Source organism: Helianthus annuus, chromosome 10, assembly GCF_002127325.2.
Source record: "Helianthus annuus cultivar XRQ/B chromosome 10, HanXRQr2.0-SUNRISE, whole genome shotgun sequence".
Classification (NCBI taxonomy): domain Eukaryota; kingdom Viridiplantae; phylum Streptophyta; class Magnoliopsida; order Asterales; family Asteraceae; genus Helianthus; species Helianthus annuus.
In genome coordinates this window covers 179,738,251-179,765,056 of record NC_035442.2, presented here as the reverse complement: position 1 = coordinate 179,765,056, position 26,806 = coordinate 179,738,251, and the positions used below count along the sequence as shown (strand labels likewise).

At 35.1% G+C, this 26,806-nt stretch overlaps 3 protein-coding genes across 3 annotated transcripts; all 3 read left to right on the top strand.

Annotated features, from left to right (window-relative positions):
- Positions 1-1,562: 1,562 nt before the first annotated feature.
- On the top strand, positions 1,563-4,149 carry LOC110886926 (profilin-1). Its single transcript, XM_022134813.2, has 3 exons — positions 1,563-1,691; positions 2,474-2,611; positions 3,779-4,149. Exons 1-3 carry the CDS (start codon positions 1,563-1,565, stop codon positions 3,911-3,913), a joined length of 402 nt encoding a protein of 133 aa, XP_021990505.1. The 3' UTR covers positions 3,914-4,149.
- Positions 4,150-8,857: 4,708 nt separating this feature from the next.
- LOC110886927 (profilin-2) lies at positions 8,858-14,760 on the top strand. Its single transcript, XM_022134814.2, has 4 exons — positions 8,858-9,122; positions 11,342-11,479; positions 12,748-12,891; positions 14,534-14,760. The coding sequence occupies exons 1-3, from the start codon at positions 9,000-9,002 to the stop codon at positions 12,880-12,882; spliced, it is 396 nt and encodes a 131-aa protein (XP_021990506.1). The 5' UTR covers positions 8,858-8,999; the 3' UTR covers positions 12,883-12,891; positions 14,534-14,760.
- Positions 14,761-17,092: 2,332 nt separating this feature from the next.
- On the top strand, positions 17,093-25,135 carry LOC110886928 (mitogen-activated protein kinase kinase 6). Its single transcript, XM_022134816.2, has 8 exons — positions 17,093-17,294; positions 18,835-18,919; positions 19,631-19,765; positions 21,065-21,289; positions 22,195-22,377; positions 23,749-23,972; positions 24,797-24,842; positions 24,938-25,135. Exons 1-8 carry the CDS (start codon positions 17,221-17,223, stop codon positions 25,028-25,030), a joined length of 1,065 nt encoding a protein of 354 aa, XP_021990508.1. The 5' UTR covers positions 17,093-17,220; the 3' UTR covers positions 25,031-25,135.
- Positions 25,136-26,806: the final 1,671 nt, after the last annotated feature.

The window sequence follows — 26,806 nt, the reverse complement described above, 5'->3', positions numbered from 1 at the left end:
GGTGGTTGGGTGTTGTAAAAGGAGGGGTGTGAAGGTTGTTGGAAAAAAAACGGGGGTTGTGAAGTATATCCGAAAGGGGGTTGTGGTTGTGCACTTGCACCGCTCGAACCACCACGAGACGGTTGCGAGCCCCGTCCCTTAGTTTTTTTTCTTGGCTTCGCGGGGTTGGTTCTCCATTGCTCGGTTTGAAGTGGGTGTGGTTTGAGAGTATAAAAAATGAGTGAAGTGGGTGTGGTTTGAGAGTATAAAAAATGAGTGAAGTGAGTGTGGTTTGAGAGTATAAAAAATTAGTGGTGGGTGTGGTTATTTATATTTGTTTAAAAAGTGATTTTTTTTTAAATTTTACCGTTTAAAAGTGACCGTTCCTCAAACATCGTGCCATTCAACGCGGTGAATTCACACCGAATCCCCTCCCCGAATCGGGTCCCCGCGTTAATGGCGGCGGTGTTCCCGATCGGGGTTAGGGGTCACCGCACCATCTCCCCGACAGTGCCCCGGATACCCTAAGGTGGTGTTTGGTATGCAGGAATGAGAGGTGGAATGGAATGAATGATTACAAGGGAATGAAGAAAATGGTGTTTGGTTGGTCAATGGAATGGAATCACCCATTCCAAAATGCATTTCATTCCCTCAAAATCATTCCTTCCACCCCCCATGTTTTTTTTTCATTCCATCCCCTCTTGCACTATTCATCAACAACACCACAACCCACCACCTTTGCCACAACCCACCACCACCCACCACCGACGCCATCGCCGCCACCCGCCACCACCTCACCCCGACAGCCGCCGCCGCCGCCACCCACTCGCTATCGTTATCACCCACAGCTGCGACCAACCGCTAACGACACTCGCCGCCGCCACCGCCTACCACCATCGTCAACGCCACCACCACCGCCACCACCAACCGTCGCCGCCGCCACCAACCGCCACCTCTGCTTCCACCCACCACCAACGACCACCTTGCCACCACCACCACTCGTCGTCGCCGCCGCACCTCCACTCGCCGCCACCACCACCACCCATCGCCGCCGCCGACACCCACCACCGCCACCTATAACCACCCACAATCATTACCACCGACCACCACCACCACCACCACTCACCGCTGATTTTATTACTCTGTTTTTCTTGCCTACCGAACAATACACAATAATAACTTATTCCATTCACACATGGTAACCAAACAAGACATAGAATGGTAATGATCCATTGCATTCCCTCGTCCATTCCATTATCACGTCTATTCCATTCCTTCGTCCATTCCATTACCCAATACCAAACAGACCCTAAGAATTTTTTCCATATTGTTCATTGGCTATATATGGAAACATTGTTTGTGGTATGTTTACAAATGGAAAAGTCCTTAAATAAATGCGGAAATGAAGGTGACTGGATGGATGCAAAACATTGACAATGGCGAGAAGATTGCTCGTTCTCAACTCAACATCATCATTGTGTCTCTACAAATCAACAATAAATTCCAACTTTGTATATAACATTTCTTCCTGATTTACAATTGAAATTTCTAAACAAATTTAACACAAAAAACTATATCTCAAAATGTCGTGGCAAACTTACGTGGATGAACATTTGATGTGTGACATTGAAGGTACCGGTCAGCATCTCGCCTCGGCCGCTATCTTTGGTACCGATGGTACCGTCTGGGCTAAGAGCTCTTCTTTCCCTCAGGTGTGTTTTGTATAAATTAGTTATGCAATAAAAAGCTCGAAACGAGTCAAGCCTTATCGAGCTGAGCGGAGGCCGGACCTCGAATATAGTTCGTTTAGTTATTGAGCCCGAGCTTGAGCCTTAAATAGGAAGATTGTTTAGGCTCATCAAGCCTTAACAAGCCTTGTGTATTTTTAAATTTTAACTTAACTCCTTTTAAACTACAATGTATTAATTAATATCTAGCTGGGCTCGAGCTAAGCTTTGGCTTGTTTAAGATACTGCATACAAGCTCCAGCAGAGCTTTAGCTCATTTAAGGTTTTTCTCAAATTAGCTCGAGTCGAGCCGAGCCGAGCCTAGCCGATCTCAAGCTTTAAGTTTTGTACATGAGCCAAGCTCGAGCCCAAAAACATAGGCTCGAATCAAGCTCCAGCAAAGCCTAACGAGCCGATGATCGAATAGTGTAAGGCTCGGGCTCGGCTCGGCTCGTGTGAAGCACTTCCTAGATTTTTTTTTTTTTAAATTAGTTACACATATAGTAAATAAAAAAAAATATGGAACCTGGACCAGTAAATGAATTTGGAGTGAAAAATGTAGGCCGTCGTCACCATAACCGGCTGGTTGAAATGAAGGTGGTTCAAGAGTACTCAACCGTACCAGTTGTGTAGGTGGTTTTGTTCCGACTGGTTTTATAGGAGTTATTAGACCATTGTGTCTGATATGTTATAGACTATGGACATTGTTAATATTACACATCAACTCTACATATTTTATACTTGCTTTCATGTATTCTTTTGTGCAGTTTAAACCTGAAGAGATTAATGCTATCATCAAAGAATTCGATGCACCCGGTACCCTTGCCCCTACGGGTTTATTTCTTGCGGGTGCAAAGTACATGGTGATCCAAGGCGAGCCTGGAGCTGTCGTCCGTGGAAAGAAGGTAACCATACTGGATTTACCATAATATGCAAGAGTTATGAAATAGCATAACATTTATACAAGTGAAGATACACACTCCACCTTTCTCACCTAGAAGTTTTGTGACAATATCATTTGTCTTGCACAAAACATTAGTTTTGTTGTTTTCTTTTGATAAACTACTGGAAAACTCATGTGGCCCACAAATACCCTGCTAACCAATGAGATAATGCAACTTGAGAGGGTTAATAATAAAACCAGTGGAAACTGGATTCGAACCCGAGACCTCTGCCAAAGGGACTCTTTAGTTTTCTTTGTGTCTTGTTTCTCATATGTACATGTTTGTAAACAATTCCCAAAAGTGTTGCATAAATGGCATAAATTATTGGGACTTTTTGGAATTGGCAAAATGGACTGGTCTGGTTGGATAAGGGGACTAAACAAATTTGGGTCATAAGTCTGGTGGGTATGGGGTAGCCCCCCTCTACCTCACCCGATTAAGAAGAATTACCCCCTCCCTCCACACACACACACACACACCCCATTTCCTAGGCGCCATTGATTGCTCGCGAGTGCAATAACGAGAGTTAAGTTATATTTTGTGGGGCCAAGTCAATTTTAAATCAATAATAGGGGGCGTTATTGGTTGACGTGACGTAATGTGGCTGAGGTGGCACAATGAGGCCCTAAGGGCTTCATTCCATACCATCCAGCCTAACAACTTTTTCGGGTATAGGTTCCAGTGTTTTGTCGTGTTAATTTGATTTTTTTGTTACAATTCTAAAACTTTTCATATATAATTAATGTGTTAGAACATGAAAACAAAAATTATATTATTTCACTAAGAATGTAACTTTTTTTTAATGAAATTAGGAAGCTTTATGCATTAAGGATACTTGTTTGGCGACTTTCAGCAATGCTAAGCCAATCTTTCTTTTTTTTTTTTTTCTTTTTTTTTTTATGATAACCAGTTTGGCTCTAGTGACCCATTGACACTTCTAGGTATATTTGCCCATTTCAAGGACAAAAAGGGCGACGACGAGTGAGTAGACAGTTGGGACCGGATGATTAATTTCTCAAAAATTAGGACGAAATGTGAAATTTTTGCTTATCATACCGTGGAATTTTACTCGTATAATTTTCTTTGAGCCTTCTCAAATATGGGCAAAGTAACTATTTGAATTCATAGGGAGCTGGAGGGATTTGCATCAAGAAAACAGGTCAAGCCATGGTGTTTGGTATCTATGAGGAGCCGGTGGCTCCCGGTCAATGCAACATGGTTGTGGAAAGGTTGGGTGATTATCTTGTGGATCAAGGCATGTAATCCACATCATTATTTATCATTGAAAGTGCTTCTTATTCAGGGGTACATTTTTTGAATATCATTACGACTTAGTTTTTTATTGTGTGTTTTAGTCTTCAATACGAGGACAAAAAAAGTTTTATTTGCTATTTTATCTGGAGTTATGACCTCCGGATCCTCGTATATACCAGGTTATGTGTATCGTTATTAACGAATCTATAAGTTCAATAAGTTGGTCTATGTTTGTGATCTAGTTGTGATTCATATCTTTGTGGGTTGCTTTGAAATGGAGTTCTTTATTTATGTTCATCAGTTTGGTTACTTTTTCACAAACTTTTATACAATAATGTCTTAAAAGTAACTAAACAAGGTGGCACCATAGAAAGAAAGGAGATTGCAAAAAGAAAAGGTGAAATATATGATAGTCCACCCACTTTAGCAATGCTTTTGAAGAACATATGGCAATGGTAGCAAATGTGTCCATTCAATCTTTATAGCTTTTACATTATAGGTTAAGACCACTCGTAGTGGGGTTTTTTAGCGTTTTTTCTGGCGTTTTTTTCTGTTTTTGGCGTTTTTTCTGGCGTTTTTTCCCAGAAAAAACGCCCAACCATGCCCTTCCACCGCCCAGAGTCGTTTTTGTTGCGAAATTGGATTGGGGTGTTCCAAATTTAACGCCGGTTGGAGAAATCTTGGGCCAATCAGACCCTTCCACAGTCAAATATCGTTACTTTTAATTAAAAAAACAAAAAATAAATAATAGAGTAATCATTGAATGGGGCATTATACCACTACACCCATTTTAGAAAAACGTCCTATAATATTCCATTACTGATTATTACTGATTGGATCGTCAGATAATGGATAATAGATAATGTCTAAGGATCTTCCTTCACCACTACAAGGATAGGGACCATTGAGTTGTAACTAAAAGAGTTACAATATCATTAATAGCACTTACTAACCTATCAATAAACATAGGCGACATAAAAACTTATAAAAGTCCACAATCATGCATATTCATATGTCACATCAACAATTCATACTTTCTTTAAAAACATCATTTTCTCAATCAATCTATCGTCATTTACAGATATCCTTTCAATCTTCTATATTATCACCACCTTTTGCATTTAGTTTTCTATAACCAAATTTAAACGTTAGATAATTATATAAAAACGTAATTAAGCTTGCAAGTTCTTAAAACTTTGCAAAGTTTATTAAAGTTTACAGTTTTTCTCTTAAGTTTTTGCAAGTTCTAAAAAGTAATCATAACTCATTTTTAGTATGAAAAGAAAATTTCAAATAAGAAAAATAAAAATTGAAAGGGACGACACATAATTAGATAACTCGTCTTTTTGATAAATAGGAAAATACAACTACGCTTTATCCACAAGAACGCATCCTTCAAAAAAGCTCAGAAATATACTTGTGCAATGAAAGCGTTTGTAGCAAAAGGAAACTTGGCATTGGATTTCTACAAATATTGCATTGGAGATGGTCTAACCAAGCTTGTACAAAACGATGAATTGCATATCATGAAAACATTTAACAAAGCTCATTGATGGTCAAAAGAGGTTGAAATGATTGTACGAATAGCGTATAACCGTGTAAAAGATAAGACGTAACCAAAAATATTAAGCTATATAATATCTCAATACCAACACACAACACTAGCTATAGTTAGTATCATGATATTATCAATACAAAGCTATGACATTTTGTCCATAAGACATCATTCTCCTAAATTAAATTATCTTTATGAAGATCAATCGAGAGAACTTTGATCGTTCAAATTTCATGAAACGAACTATTAGAGTTTCGTGTTTAGAACCTTTTGCTCAAAACATGTTGTAAAGCAAAATAAAGAGATTATGTACATAACTTAAAGTTGCAATACTAATATGAAGAAAAAGTAACTCACAAGGATGTGAAAGTTACGATTTTCTTCATGGACAAGATCTTGATAATACTAAAAAATAGAAACTGTTGAATTCATATCGTTACTTTATGCATGTGTACTCGAGCCGTGGGTCTCACTGGAAGCTACCTCTTTATTCTTATGGTGTAGAGGTAAGACTGTCTATATCTTACCCTCCTCAGACCCTACCTTTGCTTTGCTATTGGTGAGATTTACCGAGCATAATGATTATGAATTTATGCATATGTACACCTACTTTGGTCTCTTTCTTTAAAAGAAACCCCCCACCCCACCATGTAGTGGTGAGCATTTGCAAAGCAATGATGAGGAGAGAAGGCAGCATCCAATTCATAATATGTGGTGGCTTTTTTATCAACTTGTTCACAACACCTAAATATGTATGGGCACAAGCCTTTTATTATAAAAGAAGTTAAATGGAATATATATTCTTTTATATTTTTGTTATAAACCTGAAATATATATTATGGTTCTTAGTATAAGATATGAAAATCACAACATATGATGTGTCAAATACAAAAGCAACAAAAAATTTGTGTATGGAATATTTTTTGGCATTGATTATGCTAGTCAAATGCCTTAAATCCATCCTTTACAAAGTGACGGGGACCTCAAATCTCAATTCTTGATCTCATAGAAAAAGAAATGGTCAATTACAACCAACACAAACTATATTATCATCTTTATTATACGTGTATAAATAAGGAATTTTATATATTTTTTTATTTTTCTTTCCTAAAGTCCTTTAACAGGACAACACTTAAAAAATTTAAAAAACAATGCCAACAAGCTTTTAGCCGACTATTCGTTAAACAGAGTTTTGAGACGTAACGCTAAGAAATTACTACATCAAAGAAGTTGCAAATTTTAAATTTTAAATTTTAACGTTTTTTAATAGATAGTTATAACTAGGACTGTTTAATTCCAAACTTGATCCTATTGTGATTTATGGTGAACCCCATTAAATCCACATATCATTCAAGAACCCAATGTGTTTTAGATGTGTCTAATCAACGCATGAAACAAATTTTAGGTTTGGTAGTTTCGCGAATCCTTCAAACTCTTATGGATTATTTAAAAAAACAACTGAGCTGGTCGAGCCACATTCGAACTCGAGTTGTAAACGAGCCGAGTTAGAGCTTAAGTATTCAACTCGATAGAGGATTTGGAGCCCAATCAAGCTCACTCGTATATTTTTTAGCTCGAGCCAAAGTCCACCCTAGTTTGGCTCAAAAACAACCCTAGTCATAAATTACGATGAATTTTGTAAATGTATGAAACAAGATCGTAATTTGAAGCAGAGGATAAAATCGTAATTTGACAAGACTATATTATAAAAAAAAGATTGGCCGCCACTTTTGGCCAACCAATTGCGTGAACTATTCCCGCCGGCCATTAGTGTTTGTATGTATTGAAAATTAGATAAAGGGGTGTATAATCTAGTTGATTCCAATATTAAAAGTGAACCTTGGCTAGTAAGAAAAATCTATTGTTGACTTGACCCTAAAAACCGGAGAATATATGATGTATCTTAAACATATACCCTTTACTTGACATAATATTGCATTTCTAATACTTTTAATTAATTAGTAAATTCGTTGATTTGCAAATAAAAAATATCTCAGAGTAATATATTGTACTTTTATAATCAAAACAATAGGAAAATGCTAAATATTTATAATAATAACACTATTATAAAGGGGAAGGATCTACTAAAAAGTGAATTTTGCCTAATTAACCTAAGAAGAATTGTGATGATGACATGTGTCACTTCTAATAAGTAGGAATGAAAGGACATTTTGGTCCTTATAAATGGGAGTAAAAATGACATGTGACACCCCTTTTGTTTTTTAAAAATACAACAAAAAAATCTAGTACAAAAAAATTTAGCACAAAAAAACTAGTAAAAAAAATATAGCACAAAAATTGTAGTACAAAAAATATAGCACAAAAAAAAAAAAAACTAGTACAAAAAAATATAGCACAAAAAAATCTAGTACAAAAAAATACAGCACAAAAAAGAATTCTGCAAAAAATGTAGTACAAAAAAATCCAGCACGAAAAATTGAGAAAAAAAAAATTTAAGACAAAAAAATTCAGCACAAAAATATAGTACAAAAATCCAGCACAAAAAAATGTTATACAACATATAAATACAACACATTTTAGTGGTTTTTTTTAGTTTTCATATTTTATATAGCAATATGGTACTCAAATTAAAGATAAAAAAACGCTCGATTTTACGGTGAAATTTTTATGAAAAAATAATGTCGTACAAAAAAGTTATGAACGATTAAAAAACGGGAGTGGAATATGCATGTGGAGTGAGAAAATCCATAAATAGGAGTTTCCCAAGATATCCTTCCACCCATCATTTCTTCTACACTTTCATCTTAACCATTGATTTGAAAAATGAATGATTAAAATTCTTTCTCATCCTCTTTGGGCAAAATAAACTTTTTATTTGATCTTACCCCTTAACATGTTTAACGGTAGAATTATGATTAGATCACATCCAATGCGTCGAAAACACGTTAATAACTTTTAAGCTTCAAAAAAAATTGTCTCGTGTGTGATAGTAACAAACCATACTTCAAAATTTTCTTAGATATTGTATTACAAAGTAGGAACTTGTGTTTTTTCCTTAAAAAATATGATAATCACTATTTTTTTTTTTAAAAAAATATAATTTTCTTTTGAAATTGTGGCATAGTGGTCAGGAGATTTGGGTTCTTTAACGGAGACTTAAGTTTAATTCTCACCGTCACTTTAATGGATTAGGCAATGATTGATAAAACCTAAGCCTCCTGAGGTACCAAGCTCTATCATGAGCCCATCTGGGTTTTCATTCCACCATGTGTTACGCCAGACAGTTCTGCTTTTTTGGTGGCATAACGACTGTCAAGTGGCAGCCGGCATATGGTTTCCCGAGAAAACGCCCAAATCAAACTCTGAAGCCAACTTTAACCCGATTAAAACAACATAGTAAGACCAGAGCGGGTGACGATATATACCAACCAGGCAATGGAATAATAATAATTCATAAAAAACCTCACGTCACATTGTCGTTGTTTCTACGCTATATTTACTCCTCTTTCTCCCCAAACTATTCTCCAACTCAAAACCGTTTCTTTCAACACAAATCGGAGCAACAATCGGAACAACAAGATGTCGTGGCAAGCGTACGTTGACGACCACTTGATGTGCGAGATCGAAGGAAACCACCTCTCTGCTGCCGCTATTATCGGTCACGACGGCACTATTTGGGCCCAATCTGCCACCTTCCCTCAGGTCTCTTTTTCTTTCTCCATTTTGACCTAATTTTGACTTTCTTTTAGCTTATTTGACTTTGATTTTGCTCTGGATCTGACTCCAATAGCTGCTATTGTGAAATTGTGAATAGTTGAAGATTGTATTTGTTCAGCTGCATGCACTTGATTTTGATCTGGTGTTGACCTATAGTTGACGTGGTTGTTTTGAAGTGTTTTTAGGAATTAGGTCTCAAGTGTTTCGTTGATGCTAGGGTTTTGTGTTTTTACCTTAATCTATACAGTGTTATAAATCCATATAAGGATATATGTCTACAAAAATGTATTTTTACATGATTTTAAGTAATTACACCTTTTAAAACATATGTTACAAAGATATTTTTGATTTTTAAACCAACTTTCTCACGATTTTTAAACGGCCTAAGTTTTTATATATATTTTTGATTTTTAAACCAACTTTCTCAGGAAATAACTACAGAAATTTCAGAACTCCTAATAAACAATCATTTTATATATAAGTTTTTGTATTTAGTATCTTTTTATCATCTATTATATGTATTTCTTTGATTACATACATGTTAAAAGTAGTTTACATATGTTTAATTGCCAAAATTATATATATGTGTCATAACTAATTAGATATATGTAAAAAAACTAGTTTACATATGTGTAACTATAAAATTACATATAAAAAATGATAAAATTACTCTTAACATTTATGTAATCGTAAAAATACACATAATAAATGATAAAATTATCCTAAACATAAAAATATGTAAATAAAAAGATTGTTTATTAGGAGTTCTGCGAGTTCTTTAAATATTTATGGTTCTGAAATGATCCTGGCCCTATATATAGGGTTTGGTTCATTTGTGAACAACCTCTTGATAGTGAACACTAGTGAAATAATCCTAGCCCTTGATTATCAATACACAAGTGTAAATTAATGGCCAGGATTTGATGATGAAAATACACTAGTGTATTTTACGATTTGATGATGTAAATCATTGGTCAGGATTTGTTCACTTCACTCAGTTCACAAATACACTAATGTTCACTCTAGAACCCCACCCTATATATATCTTAAATTACACTGTGATAACGAGCATAGCTATAGCTTCTTTTTAATATATAACAAAATTAACATGTTACCTGATCACCATTGTCTCCCGTCGCATCGTGTGGGCACCTCTCTAGTTTTTTTAAATGTATAGTTAATTTGGTAGGAAATATTGGCAAAGATGGACAACCCGTGTAATTATGAACTTGATCCAAAAATTTGATTTGTGTGAAGGTACAAAAGTTTCTATATGAGAAATTGAAATGATTAATTTTTTTTACACTAATAGGAGAAAAGCTTATTGGATGAGTCATGACAACATGAAATGTATATTAGTTTGAGGGAACTTGATTGAAATTTTGTTTCGGATAGTATTGAGTAATATGCCTAAGTAGCACTGGAACGGGTACGGGATCGGGGTACGGGGACGATACGGGAACGAGGAACGGCAAAACTCAAAATTCCAAGATACGGGTACGGTAATAAAAATATAAAAAAATAAAAATACGTTAAACAAATTCCAAAAATACTAAATCTTCCAAAGGTAATTAATTATCAATAATCAAATCATTTTCAAATTCCGGTTCATCTAGTGAGAGATCGGCAGGCAATCGATAGAGAATTAGAGATGATGAGACTTGAGAGTTTAGAGATTAGAGAAACCGAATATGATAGGTCTATTTATTTAATGGCCGGGTGTGGAATTTGAAAGGGTAAAAACCCTAAAACTAAATGGAAACGGGCTGGATACTTCTACCAGATACGTCCCCGACACTGGAAACGTTTAGGAAACGTCCCCGACGAGTACCCATGGTGTTTCCGTCCCCGACAAGTACCCGAGACGGGTACGGCCACATAAATGGAGTCCCCGTGCTACATAGTAATATGCCAGTTTCGTTTGTTTCTCGATGCTTTTGAAGGTGGAATTTATTAAATGATTGTTGAACTATCGCTTTCAGTACAATATGATCTAGAAGTATATACTAATCAATTCTTGTTCCCAATCTGGTTCGTTTGGGAAAAAATTGAGCTACGATTTAAGCGGTTAAAAAGGGAAAAAGAAATCTCTTGGATGAACTGTTTCAATTTCTATAATGAAGAAAGCTTTTTTAAAGGGAAATTTGTGTTATTGTTTCTTTAATAAATGAAATAACGTTAATCTTTATTGGCTAATACTTCAGGTCAAGCCGGAGGAAATAACCGCCATCATGAATGACTTCAATGAACCCGGATCACTTGCACCGACTGGTTTATACCTCGGTGGGACCAAGTACATGGTTATTCAAGGCGAAGCCGGAGCTGTGATCCGAGGGAAAAAGGTAACGAGCTCCCGTTTTTCTTGATTTGGTAACAATCACTTTTAGTGGTATATAATAACTTAGAATCGGATGCCACATTGCCACATATAACAACTCATGACAACTTGTGAAAAGTTATTATATTACTATATTATACACAATGTGATTTACACGATTTTCTTAAAGTTTTTTTTTTGTTGTTTGTTATAAACTTATAATATTTTATTGTTATGTTGATGCTATATTTTTAAGTTTGCGATTGCTATAGATTATTTAAAAAGAATTATTTTTGTCTTCTTTTATTAAGTGATGAACTGTTCTAGCATTGACGTTTTTATTTCATCTCGTGTTTTTGATAAGACACAAACTTATAATATTCGGTACATGATTTTTGAGAAATAGGTGTATGAAAATACAGATTGTGGAAGTCTTATCAAGAAAACCTTTTTATGGGTGTATGAAGATTGTTTGTAATTATTATTAATTTATTATTTCATATATTAAAGTCAAAGATTTTAATTTAGGCTTGTAAGGAAGTATTAGATAAAAGAGTTAATTGCTCGGATGGTCCCTGTGGTTTCAACTTTTTTCACGTTTAGTCCCCACCTTTTGAAAATAGCAGGTATGCTCCCTATGGTTTGTCATTTTGTTACTCGGATAGTCCCTGAGTAGATGTCAGTTAGTTTGAAAATAGCAGGTATGCTCCCTATGGTTTGTCATTTTGTTACTCGGATGGTCCCCAGAGTAAATGTTGGGGGACTATCCGAGTAACAAAATGACAAACCATAGGGAGCATACATGCTATTTTCAAAATGTGGGGACTAAACGTGAAACCACAGGGACCATCCGAGCAATAGATAAAATGAGGATATAACTAAGTTTGCTATATTTTTTTATAATCAATTTTCTTGCTGCTAAGCCGAATATCAAACTGCTTATTTGGCAATTCTCACTTCAAAATGCACACTCAAACGCTAATTCAAATTGTGATGAGAGATACCGATTTTATTTAAATTTAATATATGTTCCTTTGTGTTGTGTTTGTTTGTGCTCATACATGTTCATGAACATTCGTTACCTAAACTTACCAAACGAACACGAACACGTCCTTTTTTTAATGAACGAACACTAATAGAAAATCTTGTTCGGTAAATGTTTATGAACAGTTGGTGGACACATAAATTTCCTTTCATTCGGTTCGTTTGCAGCTCATATTTATTTGTACATAACAAAAGTATTTCAGCAATTTGCTCTATTATTTTGACCGATGATCTTCTGGCTAATTACAGGGACCAGGAGGTGTTACTATTAAAAAGACAACAATGTCCTTGATCATTGGTATCTACGATGAGCCAATGGCTCCAGGCCAATGCAACATGATTGTCGAAAGGCTCGGTGACTATCTCCTCGAACAGGGTTTCTAATTTCCTTGTGTACGTTACCACCCCGTTTAGTTCTTTTTTCCTTTTCTTACTTTTTCTTAGTGGCAGAGATGGTAATTTTGACCCATTTTTATGCGTAATTTGATTCGGGCCGCAAATGGGTCAGATTGAAATAGCTTAACATGAAACGGGCCGAGAGTTGCCTCTAATTTATTTTTAATGCATACAGCCTCTGAAATCATCTTTTTTTTTTTCAAGATAATTGGATTATTATTGTAATAATCTAGCTTCTGTAACCATATTTCCACACGCTAATGTATATATGAAAAATACTAAAATTGGCCGCTTTTTCTTGAACATCTCTGCCCCTTTATTTTTTTTTTAATTTCTCATTGATGGTAGAGTTGACAATTTTGACCCATTCTAATGAGAAACAACTTAAAAAGGAACTAATTGAAAGTTACCTCAAGTTTTTTAATACATATGATCTCTTAAATCGTTTTTATCAAGAAATTAGATTACTAAAATATTATATATATTTAGTGTAATAATATAGTTTTTGTAATCTGACTTCATTAATCAAAAAGTTCAAATTTTGGACAAAAAATGTGTTATTAAAGAATGTACTTTGACCCGTTACTCAAACCTGAACTAAGAGTACATCTCTGCATAAGCATTTGAAGATAAACAACTGCTCCTAAGCTGTTTACTTAAACTCATTTTGCTCAGGTAATGGGTTTGGAAAAGCAATCCTAAACATAGGGGTGCAAACGGGCCGAGCGGCTTGCGAGCTGCTCGAAATTGGCTTGAGAAAAAGCTCGAAATGAGCCGAGCTTGAACCCAACATAAAGCTCATTATTTATTGAGCTTTGAGCCCGAGCTCGAGCCTGGCATGTGAAGCTCGTCTCGTCGAGCATTATCAAGCCATAGTTAAATGTCAGTTTTTATTTACATTTATCAACATTACCCCTTATTTAAAGTTGTCTAGTAAAGAGCTGTGAGCTGAGCCGAGCTTATTTAGACTTGTTTATGAGCCGAGCCCGAACCTAAAAATAAACATGTTTAGTAAACGAGGCCGAGCTTCACTTATCAAGCTCGCTAGCCTAAACGAGTCCATTATTTATATTAGAGTTAATTACTGTTTTCGTCCCTGTGGTTTGTCAAAAATCACTATTTCAGTCCATTAGTTTAAAAACTGCGATTTCAGTCCCTGTGGTTTCACTTTCGTAACCATTTCAGTCCCCTATGGTTTCACTTTCATAACCATTTCAATCCATTATTCTGTTAAGTACAGGGACTGAAATGGTTACGAGGTGGACTAAAATGGTTATGAAAGTGAAACCACAGGGACTGAAATCGCAATTTTTAAACTAATGGACTGAAATAGTGATTTTTGACAAACCACAGGGACGAAAATAGTAATTAACTCTTTATATTATTTTTATCTAATATATTAATTAATAGATGATAAATGAGCCGAGCTCGAGCTGTTATAAGTTAATCAAGCCCAAGCTAGAGCCTGGTCGGGCTCGGCTCGGCTCTTTTGCATCCCTGGCTAAACATCCTCAGACCTTAAAACAGTTAATTGTTGTTTCGAAATGGAATAAGCAGATGAACAGTTTAATATAATAAGCAGACCCAAACACCCACTTATTGTTATCCTGATTAACTAAAAATCGGGAATGATTTGCAGGGAAGCGATACCGTACTAGTAATTAAAGCTCCTGGAGTTGTAAGCCAGGTGGTTGATGCTTGATGAACAGTCTTTGAATTGATCAAACTTCCCCTTGTATTATCCTTCTCATGACCAAGTGTGATGGAAGTTTCTTTTCTTTTGTCTCTGGAGTGGTATTTTTATTATTATTATTATTATTATTATTTTTAATGGTTTGGTATTAATATAACACCTTTGCTTGTGTATCCTTTTTGTGTCGTGATTCGATTACCATGGTCAAATTACAACCATCTGGTCGTACGTACTAACACATACCAAGTATAAGGTTTAGATGGGCATGGCAGTTACTTTTATGTTGAAATGCTAAAAATGTTCTCTTTAGGTGTCCCGTCTTGGTTCTAGCATAACCGTTACGGATATGATGTACATAGGATTGGTTTTTTGTTGATGTAGATGTAGATAATATGATGTTTTTATCCTTGTAAGTAAAAACTCATATTAATTTTTGACTGTGTTGTAGTAAATGTGAAAAGTGAAAAAATAGCGAGTCACGTAGGCTGTATGGGATATTACCTTTCACACTCATGTGTTATGGATTATGTGAAATATGGTGTTGGGTGGAAGTGACTCTAAATTATATGGTTATACTTTATTTAAAATATTCGAAAAATACAAGTTACGCAGCTTTCTTCCTAGCGCCTGTGATGGACCTCGTGCTGGCACCCCCTTGCCCGCTTTCACGCATTTATGTAATTGTGCGTTGCGCTTACAGTGCTGAGGTGGCTGGCTTTGGCGCCCCTTGTAGCACTCCGCAACACATTGTTACGATATTAATGCAATAGGGATGAAGGTTGACTATCTTGGCCATGAAAGAAAATGCAATCTATAGTAGTTTTGGTACCAGAAAGTTGTTGGAACCTAACACTTTGTCGAAGATTGTAATGCAATAGGGATGAAGGTGAAGCCCAGCTGGTGAAGAAACAAGCCCCACACAAGCCCACGTATGGAATAATTTCTATTGGACTCGGGTTTATTATATTTAAACAAAAACTTGGGCTAGAGATGAAGGGTGTTAAATATACCCCTTTAAGTTATTTATTTAAAAAAACCACTAAAAATCGGGTTTAGTGTAGTTAACGCAATTAAACCATTTCCTTGAGATGAGATGAAATGAGGAAATGTGAGTTATATAACATCTTGGTGGAGATGAAGGGTGTTAAATATACCCCTTTAAGTTATTTATTTAAAAAAAACCATTAAAAATCGGGTTTAGTGTAGTTAACGTAATTAAACCATTTCCTTGAGATGAGATGAAATGAGGAAATGTGAGTTATATAACACCTTGGTGGAGATGAAGGGTGTTAAACATACCTAAGGTCTAATTAACATCTAATACAATGGTTTAATTAAATTACATATCTTCTCATGAGGCTTTCTTTCCAAGTTTCATTTACCAAATACATTAAATTATTATAACCCAAAAACAATAACACAAACCTTATATCATGGCAACTAGAGGTGTAAAAGAAAAAAACAGGTTTAGGATCAAAACCGAAACCGGTTTTTTTAAAAACTGTTTCCAACCTGAACCGACGTTTTATAGACTCGTTAGTATTCTTGATTGTTAAAACCGGATTAAAAACCGAAACCGTTTAAATAACCGGCGGTTTTAAACCGAACCGGTTAATACCGGTTCGGGTTCTCATCGTATAAAACCAGTTATAAACCGAACCAGTTTTTCCCTCACAAAAAATCGGTTTTAATGAAAAAACCGGTTGGTTAAAAACTGGACAATTTTTTTCTTTTAAAAAAATCGATATGTACACCTCTAAGGCCATGCGTAGTGGAGGGTTATACAAAACTATATTGAGCTAAAACGCTCCATAGCGCCCCTCAACCCCCCCCCCCCCCCCCCCCCCCGCGCGTCATGGGGGGTTATGGAACATGGCCGTGATATGCATAGCGGCGCCATGGTGGTTTCTCGCTCACACACATATATATACATATGTATAATTGAAGGGGTATAACCCCACTAAACACTCAAGTTATATAACCCCTATTTCTTATACATTTATCGCGTGTCGTATAACCACACATCTTTAGACATTATGGGGCTTGACCACTATCCATGGTCAACTTCAATATTTTCATAGTTCAAGTATCAAAATGATCAAAATACAATAGCCAAGTAGTGCCATTAGGTGTGGTGGAGTGCTAAGGGAAAGACTTGGCGTTCTAAAGGACTCAGATTCGATTCCTACCATCCTCATTATTTTCTACGACACCTGGTGATGATGGGAGACTAGGCGAATAGGTGGAGATCGCTAGTTCGATCCTTGAACTGAGCGGGTTTTACCTCAACGCATTGTCGTACCTTCGGGCGAGTGTTCATGGGCTTCGACCCTAGGTGAGGGTTTTCCCCAGTTCGGGGACGAGTGTATCTCGATATGGTAAATTTCGCCAGTAGCCTATTTGGAAAATTTGTTGGCCGTAAAAAAAAAAAAAAAAAAAAAAAAAAAAGGTAGCTTATAGCTACAAAGCTTACAACTGTAAACAACAACAATTGAGTTTTGGCGGTCACTCTTATTCAAACATTCTTTATTACTTTCCATCACCTCTGTCTGTCGGTCACATTACACGCTCCAATCTCCATTTCACACACACACACACACACACTCGTAACAAACCCTAATTAACTTGCAACAATGAAGGGGATGAAGCCATTGAAGCAGCTCAAGCTCTCTGTTCCTCCTCAAAAAGCCCCAATCACCAGCTTCCTGTATGTATACACACCATCTCCTTTTCAATTTCAATTATACTGTTCGATTCATCCGAGTCGCTAATGGTAGAGCTTTTGTTTGAATTATGTTAATGTAGTTACTCATTTGTAGTATAATAATAATTGTATATCACTCTGGTTTTTGTTCTGAATTAGTTCGTTATTTGTTTTCGGATCATGTGAAACCCTAATTGCATTATGTTGTTGATTTTATTTATAATTGTGCTGTTTGGATTATGTGAAAAAGGTGTAGGTTTGATTTTGAATTTTTATTTAAGATAAGATTGCTTATCGATTTAGTCATAGCTATTAAAGACGCTAAGCGCACTTAAGGCGCATAGGCCTCGCCTGGGGCCTACGCGCAAAGAGCAAAAAAAGAGAGGGCCTGAGAAAAATTAAGTACATAATGAAAAGAGAGTTAAAAATATATTATGTATTAGAAAAAGAATACTAGGGGAAGGTTCAAATGAAAACCAATAGTTATCGTGAAAACTCGAAAACTAACTAAAAAAGCCAAAAAAAACATACCATTTTTTTTTTTTGCATACCAATTTTCGCAGGTTTTTTTATATAAAAAAAGGGTAAATTACTTTTTGAGTCCCTGTGTTTTAGTGGTTTTAACTAGTTGAGTCCAAAAGCAAAAAGTTTAACGACCTGAGTCCCTATAAGCATTTTCTTTAACCATTTGAGTCCAAATTTTAACCTTTTGAGTCCAATTTTTTGGACTCAAATCGTTATAAAATGAACAAAATTGGACTCAAAACGTTATAAAATAAATGGCTAGGGACTCAGGGCGTTAAACTTTTTGATTTTGGACTCAAGTGGTTAAAACTACTAAAACATAGGGACTCAAAAAGTAATTTACTCTAAAAAAATTTCAAAAAAAAAAGAAATTTTTTTTTTGTAGTGCACATGTGTAATACTACACATGTGTGTGTACTACAATTTTTTTTATATATAAAAACCTGCGATTTTTTATAAAAAAAATTGAAAAAAAAAATTTGGTGTGTTTTTTAGGCTTTTTTTAGTTAGTTTTCGAGTTTTCGCGTTAAAAGTGGTTTTCATTTGAACCATCCCCAAAAATACTATTCTTCAAATAAAATAAACAAATTCTATTATATAAAACTATATATCATCTATTTAGAGCCAAAAGTTCTAAAAACATTAGTGTATTAGTGTAGAAAAGTAGTTTTCCTTAGATAAAAGTAGAAATCTAGCTAGAATCTTGTCGGAATTTAGAGAATTTGGCCGGAAACTATCCGGAATCTAGGAATCTCGCCGGAATGTGCGCCTGAACCATCACCTGGAGAATTAAAGGGCAATTTCCTTGACTTAAAACGCAACTGCCTCGCCTCGCCTGAAAAATGGGCCTAGGCGCTAGAGGCGATGGCTTTTAATAACTATGGGCTTAGTTTATATGTGTGTTTGGATCACGTGAAGTTGTAATCGGAGAACTTTTAATCGAATCCGTTTGTATATATAGTTTATTAGTTGCATGTTTGTAGCATGTGATGATAATAGTGGATGACTGGAATTACAGGACTGCGAGTGGGACGTTTCATGATGGCGATTTGCTTCTTAATCTGAAAGGATTGAGACTTGCATCTGTGGATAAAGAAAATAGTGTAAGTTATATTCAGTTCTTAAAGGAGTTGTAAGTTGTAAGTTATGTATAATCTGCTACTAAACCAGATCACATTTTTTTGTGAATGTCAATCTGATTATATATATTTTGAATCTGATTTATATGCATTATCTATATAAAAAGGTAAATTGGATTTAAATAATCCCAGCTTTCTCAATAAGGCCGATAACAATCCCAACTCAGTTATTGGCCGATAATAATCCGAATTGGTCCACTTTTGGCCGATAATAGTCCGCCGTTAAAAATAGCTTAATGGAGTTAAGCTTTTTTCGAATTACAAACTGATATTTTATGGATTTTGATCAGAACGAGGATATGAGTCGATTTATGTAAAACTTACCCCGAAACGATGCTTCAAACGACTTGATTTTTGTCAACTGGAAGTTTAAACACCCGAATTGAAGCACCGTTTTCGTTGTTTGGGGCAGTATTTCGAGGTAAATTTTACATCAATCAACTCGTATCCTCGTTCTATTCAAAAGCCCTTAAACATCAGTTTGTAATTCGGAAAAAAACTTAACTCCGTTAAGCTATATTTAACGCAGACTATTATCGTCCAAAAGTGGACCAGTTGGGATTATTATCGGCCAATAACTGAGTTGGGATTATTATCGGCCAAATTGAGAAAGCTGGGATTATTTAAATCCAATTTGCCTATAAAAAACTCACTGTCAGTCTGCTACTTGAACAGCCAGCTGATGCCAAGAACATTGATCTGCAATTTTCATTGGAAGATCTTGAGACCATCAAAGTCATTGGAAAAGGAAGTGGAGGTGTTGTTCAACTGGTCAGACATAAATGGATTGGGACATTGTTTGCTTTGAAGGTCAGAACAAATCCAAATTACCAACTATTTCTAACTTTAAGCATCCCATTTTCTATTTTTTATTTTGCACTTGTATGTTTATTTTTCATTGTATATTTTAATTTTATTGACTTAGTTTGATTATTAGGATGCAAATGTATCTATATGCTCAATAAATAAAATTGATGCAATTACAATAGTGAGATGAAAATTACAAAAAGATAGGTAGAGGATGCAATTACAATAAGAATATAAGCAACTTATGCATACATGTTAATTCATTATTCAGGTGATCTTGGTTTAAAAAAGCGCGCTTAAGCGCAAAGCGAACCTAGGTGCAAAGAGTTGCGCCTTGTGTCACATAAAGTGAGCTCTGTACAAAAAGTGCACAAAAAGCGAGCTCTTTTGGAAAAAAATCCCACTGAGGCGCGCGCTTTTTGTACAGAAGGTGTTTTTGTGCTTTAAAGTGTTATACATGCAGCTAAAATGGTTGTACATTATATGATTTATACATTAAATCATATATAAACCTTATTTATTACTATATTTTGGGTAAGAGATGCTAAAAGCCTATATGATATATATATAAAAAAAATATATAGGGTATGTTTGGCATAGAGCTTTTAGAAGCTTCTAGCTTTAAGCTTTTAAGAAAAAGCTCCTACTTAATAAAAAGTTTTGTTTGGTTGAAGGAGCTTGAAGCTTTTATGTTAGCAGCTTGAAGCTTTTGGTTGAACGCTCCTACTAGTAGCGTTTAGAAGGAGCTACAAGCTTTTAGGGAAAAAATGACTATTTTAACCTCTAAAGATAATGAACTTTTTAATGCACGAACTTTTTAAATTTTTAGTTATGTCCATTTTGGTCATTTTATACATTTTATTAAAAGCTCCAGCTACTCTGCCAAACACCAAATATATCTAAAAAGCTACAGCTACCAGCTACAGCTACCAGCCACCAGCTACTTTTGCCAAACATACCCATAAGCACCTTGCGCCTCACGTACGAAAAGGCCACCGCTTTTGCGCTTTACGCTTTGATTTTAGACCTTGTCGCTTTTGTGCGCTTCACGCTTTTTTAAACCAAGCAGGTGATTTGATAGACAGAGGAAGGTAGAGAATTTATATCATGAAGGCCAAAAGCTCTTTTTGAAACTTGAAGTGTTCCATAGGTTTTCATTATCATTTATGTGTGTCTTATACTTGTTTGCTATACGTCTACTATTTATAGAATGTTTTGACGTAAAATTGTTTGTTGCTGTTTGTTATATAATACTAGTACAATATTGACCATTTTAAACTTGGCATTCAAATGGTAACACAGGTAATCCAGATGAATATACAAGAGGATATACGTAAACAAATCGTGCAAGAACTAAAAATCAATCAAGCATCTCAATGCCCTCATGTTGTTGTTTGTTACCATTCGTTCTACCACAACGGAGCAATCTCTTTGGTATTTGAATACATGGACCGGGGATCCTTGGCAGACGTGATCAGACAACTTAAAACGATTCTGGAACCGTATCTTGCAGTTGTCTGCAAACAGGTTTGTCCATCTTTACTTAATTTAATTATGTGCTTCTACTTATGAAAGAAAGGGTATTTGATTATCATTATTATTAATAGAGTAAGGTTATTGTACAAACGGGTCTTAACATACAAATTGGCTTAACGTGAGAAGTGAAGGAGGGATATTTTTTCCCATCTATTTTAGTCCCAGAATCTAAATAAAATCGTGATTTTACACTGGTAGAGTAATGTAGATTACTCTACCAGTGTAAAATCACAATTTTTTTTATTTATTTTTATTTTTTTATTTTTTACATTTTGCAATTAAAATCATACTTAAGTAGATGAAAAAAAGTGCTTCCTTCACTTCTTATGTCAAGGCCATTTTGTATGTTAAGACCCATTTGTATTTGGGCAAAAGATCAAATACAAATAATCTTAACATACTAAACATACAAATTGAAGGAAAACTCAAAAAGACAAGGTGGCATTTTTGTAATTACCACCAACTATCAAAGTTACTATACAAATGTGAACTCAACCAAAAATACCTAAAAAACACAATTTTTTTTAACATTTTTTATTAAAAAATCGATACATTTTGTTAGCAAAAAAAAAAAAAAAATTTTTTTTGCTGCTACTAAAAGTAGCGATTTTTTAGTAAAAAATGTTAAAAAAAATAAAATAAAATAATTTGTGTGTTTTTTTTTTTATTTTTTTAGATTTTTTAGGTTTTTTGGGGGGTTAGGTTTTTTTTAGGTTTTTTAGGTTTTTTAGGTATATTTGTAGAGTAACTTTGATAGTTGGTGGTAATTACAAAAATGCCACCTTGTCTTTTTGAGTTTTCCTTCAATTTGTATGTTTAGTATGTTAAGATTATTTGTACAAGAACTTTACCCTTTGTATTTGATCTTTACACATTATTGATAATACATATTACAGGTATTGCAAGGTCTTGTGTATTTGCACCATGAAAGACATGTAATTCACAGGGACATAAAGCCGTCTAATCTACTTGTAAACCAAAAGGGCGAAATAAAGATTACAGATTTTGGTGTAAGTGCAATGCTTGCAAGCTCTATGGGTCAACGGGATACATTTGTTGGAACATATAATTATATGTCGGTAAGTGGAACCGTTATACTGTTGTATTTTTGTCTATAAAGAAAAAAAATTGGGATAAGTTTTCTCTTTCAAATTAAAGCGTTTTGGGAATGCTTGTTTATACATCTTATGCTTATGTTCATGCTTTTAAGCCGATAAAGAAGATAATTAAGTTAAAGAGTAAAATGCCATTTTCGTCCCTGAGGTTTGGCCAGTTTTGCGACTTTCGTCCAAAGGTTTGTTCTTCCGCATCTGGATCCAGAAGGTTTGAAATCTTGCCATTTTCATCCGGCTCGTTAACTCCATCCATTTTTCTCCGTTAAGGGGGTATTTCTGTCTTTTTTGTTAACTTAAAGAGCGATTTGGTCTTTTTCACTTCATGTAAAAAGACTGAATACACTGGAAAAAGACCAAATTGCCCTTAAAGTTAACAAAAAAGACGGAAATACCCCCGACTTAACGGAGAAAAATGGATGGAGTTAACGAGTCAGATGAAAAGGGCAAGATTTTAAACCTTTTGGATCCGGATGCAGAAAAACAAACCTTTGGACGAAAGTCGCAAAACTGGTCAAACCTCAGGGACGAAAATGGCATTTTGCTCTTAACTTGATGAAAACAACTTATTTCATCCCAAAATAATTAGATAAGCATAAGCACTTTCCTCATCCAAACACTTGAAAGTGCTTGATAAGGTGTTAAAATTAAAAATACTACTTTTACATCTTGTTCATGATATTAAGAACAATCAACATCTTTATCAATGAGAGCATTCACATCCTAACCATCATGTGAGGAGGGGTTTTTATATTATAAAGGGTATAAAAAGTGGTTGTGAGTAGAGGAGAGAGAAAATGTTACTGTTTATCTGTATATTTGGGGGGACACTGTTCACCCGTTATAATTTTTTAATATATTTTGAAAGTGGTTGTGAGTGGAAGTTAGAGAAAAATGTAATGATAATATTATTTAATTGAAAGGAGAGAGAAAAAGTATTTGTTTTTAGTGGAAATATATTGATACAGGAGTTGTTTTTTAGTGGAATGTATGTATAATTTGATGGATTGGATGTGAATGCTCTCACATCCAAATAATCAAATTGTGTGTGTGGTGTTTTTAAAATATAAAAAGTGGTTGTGAGTGGAGGAGAGAGAAAATGTTACTGTTCATCTGTATATTTGGGGGACACTCTTCACCCCCTATAATTTTTTAATATATTTTGAAAGTGGTTGTGAGTGAAGGAGAGAGAAAAGGTAATGATAAAGGTATAAAAAATATTATTTAATTGAAAAGGAGAGAAAATGTGGTGTTTTTAGTGTAATTTAGGGTGAAAACATGATGGATTGGATGTGAATGCCCTGCCTGATCTTTTTTTGTTGTCAATATATTTTAAAGCCCGAAAGAATTAGCGGGAAGACTTATGATTACAAAAGCGACATATGGAGTTTGGGCCTTGTGATTCTTGAGTGCGCTATAGGACGGTTTCCGTTCATACAATCTGAAGATCAACAAAATTGGCCAAGTTTCTATGAACTCTTGGATGCAATTGTCTCAAAGCCACCACCAACCGCACCGCCAGATCAATTTTCACCTGAATTCTGTTCATTTGTGTCTGCATGGTAAGTTTAAGTTTGCACTAAACATTTTATTATCCACATTATATGGTATGTAGGGCTGTAAACGAACCGAACGAACACGAACAAGGCCATGTTCGTGTTTGTTCGTTAAGGAAATTAACATGTTCGCGAACTGTTCACGAACGCATACCGAACATAAGTTTATGTTCGTGTTCGTTCGTTAAGGAAATTCAGTTGTTCACGAACAGTTCGTGAACACTAGTCTCAAACACAAACGAACGCAAGCGAACACAAACGAACGCAAGCAAATAAAAAAGAAAGCAAATGAACATTTAACTTGAAAATAAAAAAATAAAAATATTGTTATCCTTAAACATTGGATATAAGTAGTTAAAGACAACAATCAAATAATAAATCAAAACACAAGAAGTCTAATACACCACCAAACGATGAATCAACTTTAACTAACCTAGACATAATTATCCCCAAAAATGTCTTAGCATGACCAAATTTTAGCTAACTTCGAAAAATAAATTAGGGTTTCAAGTTTTCAATATGTTTAGATAAAAAGTTTATTATTTATTATTTTTTAATATAATCAAGCGAACACGGACGAACGTAATCGAACATATTACCGAACGGTCACGAACGCAGTCGAACGAACGAGACCTATGTTCGCGTTCGTTCGCTAAGCTAACCGAACGAATTTTTTTGTTCGTGTTCGTTCGTTAAGCTAATCGAACGAACATAAACGAACTTCCCGCCGAACGGTTCACGAACTGTTCGCTGAACGTTGTTCGTTTACAGCCCTAATGGTATGTTGTCTATATGTATGTTCTAACAATTGTATGTGTGCGTGTATGCAGCATACAAAAAGATCCTAAAGACAGGTCATCGGCTCTAGATCTTTTGGTTCGTATGATCGCTTATTTGTTATTACAACGTTCATTAATAACGTTTTCTATCTCTCTCATAAGCCGAATGCTTACCTTTGATTGTTTTTGCAGAGTCACCCGTTCATCAAGAAATTCGAGGACAAAGATATTGATCTTGGAATTCTAGTAAGTTGCTTGGAACCTCCTATGAATTTTTCTAAATAAATATTCTTGTAATGAGACTCATTCTGTAATGCATCCCTTATATATGTTCTGTATGTTTTTTTCCATTTCATATCACACTTATAGTATTTCACAAATTTTGCCAAATTCCATCAAACTGAAATCCTGCACCAAGTGTACACAATTTGTTGGGTTTTTTTTTTTTTTTTTTTTTTTTTTTTTTTTTTTTTTTTTTAATATTTTTAACGTGTTTGATTGTCATCCTGATTACATCGGTATACTTTGATGTGGATGCCCATGGGTGGCATCTTAGGGGTGGGATAAGGCTTTGTAACCAATAGGTCCGGGGTTCGATTCCCACAAGAGGGTTTTTTCCCATATTTATTGGGTTTCCTCCTGAATTGGTGTATAGGCATTATGCCTTGTGGAGATGGATATGATCGGGTGGTTCCGCTGGTGGCACGGTGATACTCCAGTAGTCCGTCAGTGATCTAAATTTGCCGTTAAAAAAAAAAAAAAAAAAAAAAAACTTTGATGTGGACGTTTGGGATTTGCTTATCCAAACTCTTTTTACTATCATTTGCAAGTGAGGCAAACTATTGTAAATAAGCAATTGAAAGTTGTTGATTCCAAATTGCTTATTTCAGAGTAGAAACCAACACAAACACCTAACACTTATAATGATCTAAACTTGAACATGTATTGTTTAGATGGAGAATATTTTCTGGTTTATGTAGAAAGTATGATCATGGTATTTTCATGATAAGATGCTAACTTGTTAGTCACTCCGTAGTGGGGCTTGGTATAGCACCACCTCCCACTATAAAGCCTTATAGCGCTGGCGAGGGGTGCTATAGGCCAGATTTTCTCCTCCTCCGCGAAAATTTTCACGGGCGCCATACCCTTCACCATTTATTTTTCTCTCACATATATATGTATAATTGAAGGGTTATAACCCCACTACACATTTAAGTTATATAATCCCCATATCCCCTTTTTTACACAATTGTCACTTGTCACATAACCTCCCACTATGGGGCTCCATAGGACTCTACCACTACACATGACGTTAAACAAAATGCACTCAAAAGTGTCTAGTGCAATTTGTATTTTTAAGTATAGAAGTTTTTTAAGATACCTTATGTAGAGATAGACTGAGATTATTTATAGCATTTATAATGTAAAGAGCTAAAAACGCTTAGCTCCACATCAAAATTTCACTTAACTTAATAAAAAACACTCCTTTCACCGGAACTTCAAGAACATCCTTACAAATTCTTACATTTTCATCATCGACATCATCACTTTTTACATTTATTTTTAAAATTTAAATCTCTTATATAAAAATACATTTTATATATTTGCATTATTTAAATTAAAAGGATATATTGAGAAAAGTATTTTATAATGTGTTCAAATTTTCTAAATTTAACGTGAACTTTTAAAGCTTAAAATTTGTAAAAAAAATCGAACACTACATATATTAGAAATTATAAGGGACAACAAACATTACATAATTTAGAAATTACAAAAGAAACATTTGATTTAGCTATATCTTGTCTCGTGAAAGAGTACTTTCTCATCTTTCAGTTCAATGTAAGTTACAATTTGATTTAAAACTGAGAGATGGTTTCGCCTTCCCTTTCGCCTAAGCTTTGTTCCTCCTCGTTGGGTAGGTTAGTGGTTGAACAACATCATCAACGTAGGTCCATGATCCTCAACCAACGGCGGATTAACGTCGTTGAGGTCAGAAGGAGATGGTTTGGTCTTCCCCTTAGCCTTGATCCGTAAGGCTAGGGGTGTGGTATACCGCCCCTG

Coding starts and splice junctions, on each gene's coding strand:
- LOC110886927 (XM_022134814.2), top strand. CDS start 9,000: ATGTCGTGGCAAGCGTACGTTGACGACCACTTGATGTGCGAGATCGAA. Junction 9,123..11,341: donor AATCTGCCACCTTCCCTCAG/GTCTCTTTTTCT, acceptor CTAATACTTCAG/GTCAAGCCGGAGGAAATAAC. Junction 11,480..12,747: donor CTGTGATCCGAGGGAAAAAG/GTAACGAGCTCC, acceptor GGCTAATTACAG/GGACCAGGAGGTGTTACTAT.
- LOC110886926 (XM_022134813.2), top strand. CDS start 1,563: ATGTCGTGGCAAACTTACGTGGATGAACATTTGATGTGTGACATTGAA. Junction 1,692..2,473: donor AGAGCTCTTCTTTCCCTCAG/GTGTGTTTTGTA, acceptor TCTTTTGTGCAG/TTTAAACCTGAAGAGATTAA. Junction 2,612..3,778: donor CTGTCGTCCGTGGAAAGAAG/GTAACCATACTG, acceptor TTGAATTCATAG/GGAGCTGGAGGGATTTGCAT.
- LOC110886928 (XM_022134816.2), top strand. CDS start 17,221: ATGAAGGGGATGAAGCCATTGAAGCAGCTCAAGCTCTCTGTTCCTCCT. Junction 17,295..18,834: donor GCCCCAATCACCAGCTTCCT/GTATGTATACAC, acceptor CTGGAATTACAG/GACTGCGAGTGGGACGTTTC. Junction 23,973..24,796: donor TGTTCATTTGTGTCTGCATG/GTAAGTTTAAGT, acceptor GCGTGTATGCAG/CATACAAAAAGATCCTAAAG.